Source organism: Protobothrops mucrosquamatus, unplaced genomic scaffold (assembly GCF_001527695.2).
Source record: "Protobothrops mucrosquamatus isolate PMUCROS unplaced genomic scaffold, P.Mucros_1.0 scaffold2998, whole genome shotgun sequence".
Taxonomy (NCBI): domain Eukaryota; kingdom Metazoa; phylum Chordata; class Lepidosauria; order Squamata; family Viperidae; genus Protobothrops; species Protobothrops mucrosquamatus.
Window position 1 is genome coordinate 1 of NW_015389018.1, and position 1,663 is coordinate 1,663.

General features: G+C 48.5%; 1 protein-coding gene across 1 annotated transcript in view; it reads right to left on the reverse strand.

Moving 5' to 3' along the window:
* Positions 1-1,246: 1,246 nt before the first annotated feature.
* Positions 1,247-1,663, reverse strand: part of LOC107296834 (MARVEL domain-containing protein 2-like) — a gene marked incomplete at its 3' end in the record, with an annotated part of 17,052 nt that continues 16,635 nt past the window's right edge. Inside the window, exon 5 of the mRNA XM_015826187.1 lies at positions 1,247-1,297. Coding sequence (XP_015681673.1) covers positions 1,247-1,297 — 51 coding nt within the window. The remainder of the gene's footprint in view (positions 1,298-1,663) is intronic.

Genomic DNA, 1,663 nt, shown 5'->3' on the forward strand with positions numbered 1-1,663 from the left:
GAGGGTTGGTCTTAAGGCCGATGCTGCCACTGGCACCAAAAAGCATTCGGCCTCCCTAATTTTAACTCTTTTCTATTACAGGTAGTCCTCGTCTTATAACCAAAATTTTTTGTTGCTCAATGGGACAGCCATTCAGTGAGTTTTGCCCCCATTTTACAGACCTTTCTTGCCTCAGTTGTTAAGTGGGTCACTGCAGTTGCTCAGTTACTAACACGGCTGTTAAAAGTGAATTTTGCTTCCCCTCCCCCCCCCCGTTGGCTTTGCTTGGCAGAAGGTCGCAAAATGGGGTCACATGACCCAGGGACACTGCGACCGTCATAAATACGAGTCAGCTGTCAAGGGTCCGAATGTAAATCATGTGACCCTGGGGATGCAGCAACGGTCGTAAGTGTGAAAATCGGTCACAAGTCATTTTTTACGTGCTGTTGTACCTTTGAATGGTCACTAAAGAAGAGATTGGACAGTCACTTCTCTGAGATAGTATAGGTTCTCCTGCTTCAGCAGGGGGCTGGACTAGAAGACCTCCAAGGTCCCCTCCAGCTCTATTCTATTCTATTCTATTCTGTTCTGTTCTGTTCTGTTCTGTTCTATTCTATTCTATTCTATTCTATTCTATTCTATTCTATTCTATTCTATTCTATTCTATCATTATTCTGTTTTATTCTATTCTATTCTGTTCTATTGTATTGTATTGTATTGTATTCTGTTCCATTCTATTCTATTCTATTCTGCATTCTATTCTCTATTCTCTATTCTATTCTACATTCTATTCTGTTCTGTTCTATTTTATTCTGCTTTCTATTCTATTCTATCATTATTCTGTTCTGTTCTATTCTGTTCTATAATTATTCTATTCTATTCTATTCTATTCTATTCTATTCCATAATTCTATTCTATTCTATATTCTATTCTATTCTATTTTATATTCTATTCTGTTCTGTTCTGTTCTGTTCTATTCCGAACCATTGCAAGTTGAGAGGTACCCTTGTCCCAGATGCAAAAAACAGCCTTGTGTTTTCACACATTCAGGGTCTGCAGCCCCCAGACCCAAATAGGCCAGGAGCAACGGCATTGGGCATTGCCCAAACCTGCCAGGAGGGGGGGAAGAAGGGCTGCCCTTTGCCCCTGCAGGGGGAGATGAGGCCACCTCAGTAGGGCAGGCAGCTCCTCCACCCTCCATGGGTGACCACCTCCCCATGAAGCCCCGGCCACTGAGTAACTGGGAAAACAGCCCCCCCCCTCTTACCTTCTTCTTGCCTCTGTACGTCCGCCAGACAGCCGAGAGGCGGCCTTGCTCCTGCAGAGGAGAAGAGGGGTTCGGCTCCTTCAGAGAAGCCCAGAGACCCTTCCCCACCATAGCAGGTTCAGGAAGGGAGCCAAGGGCCCATCCAGCCCCAGGGGGCATCGCCAGGAGACCTCCCCCAGGCCCTTTGGGTCAGGGGTGACGCAAAGCCCGAGTGGGGCAGCACCTTAGCAGAACCACCCAGGGGAAGAAACGGGGGGGGGAGGGTGTCTGTGGGTCCAGCTCTGCCCTCCGAGCCCGGCCCATAGCCGCTGCTCAGCGGCACCCAGGGCCTCGCAGGCTCAGTGGGAAGCAAAGGGGGCTGTGAAGACTTTGGGGGGGGGGAAAGGCAGCTTTGCAACTACCCAGCAACCAAACGCC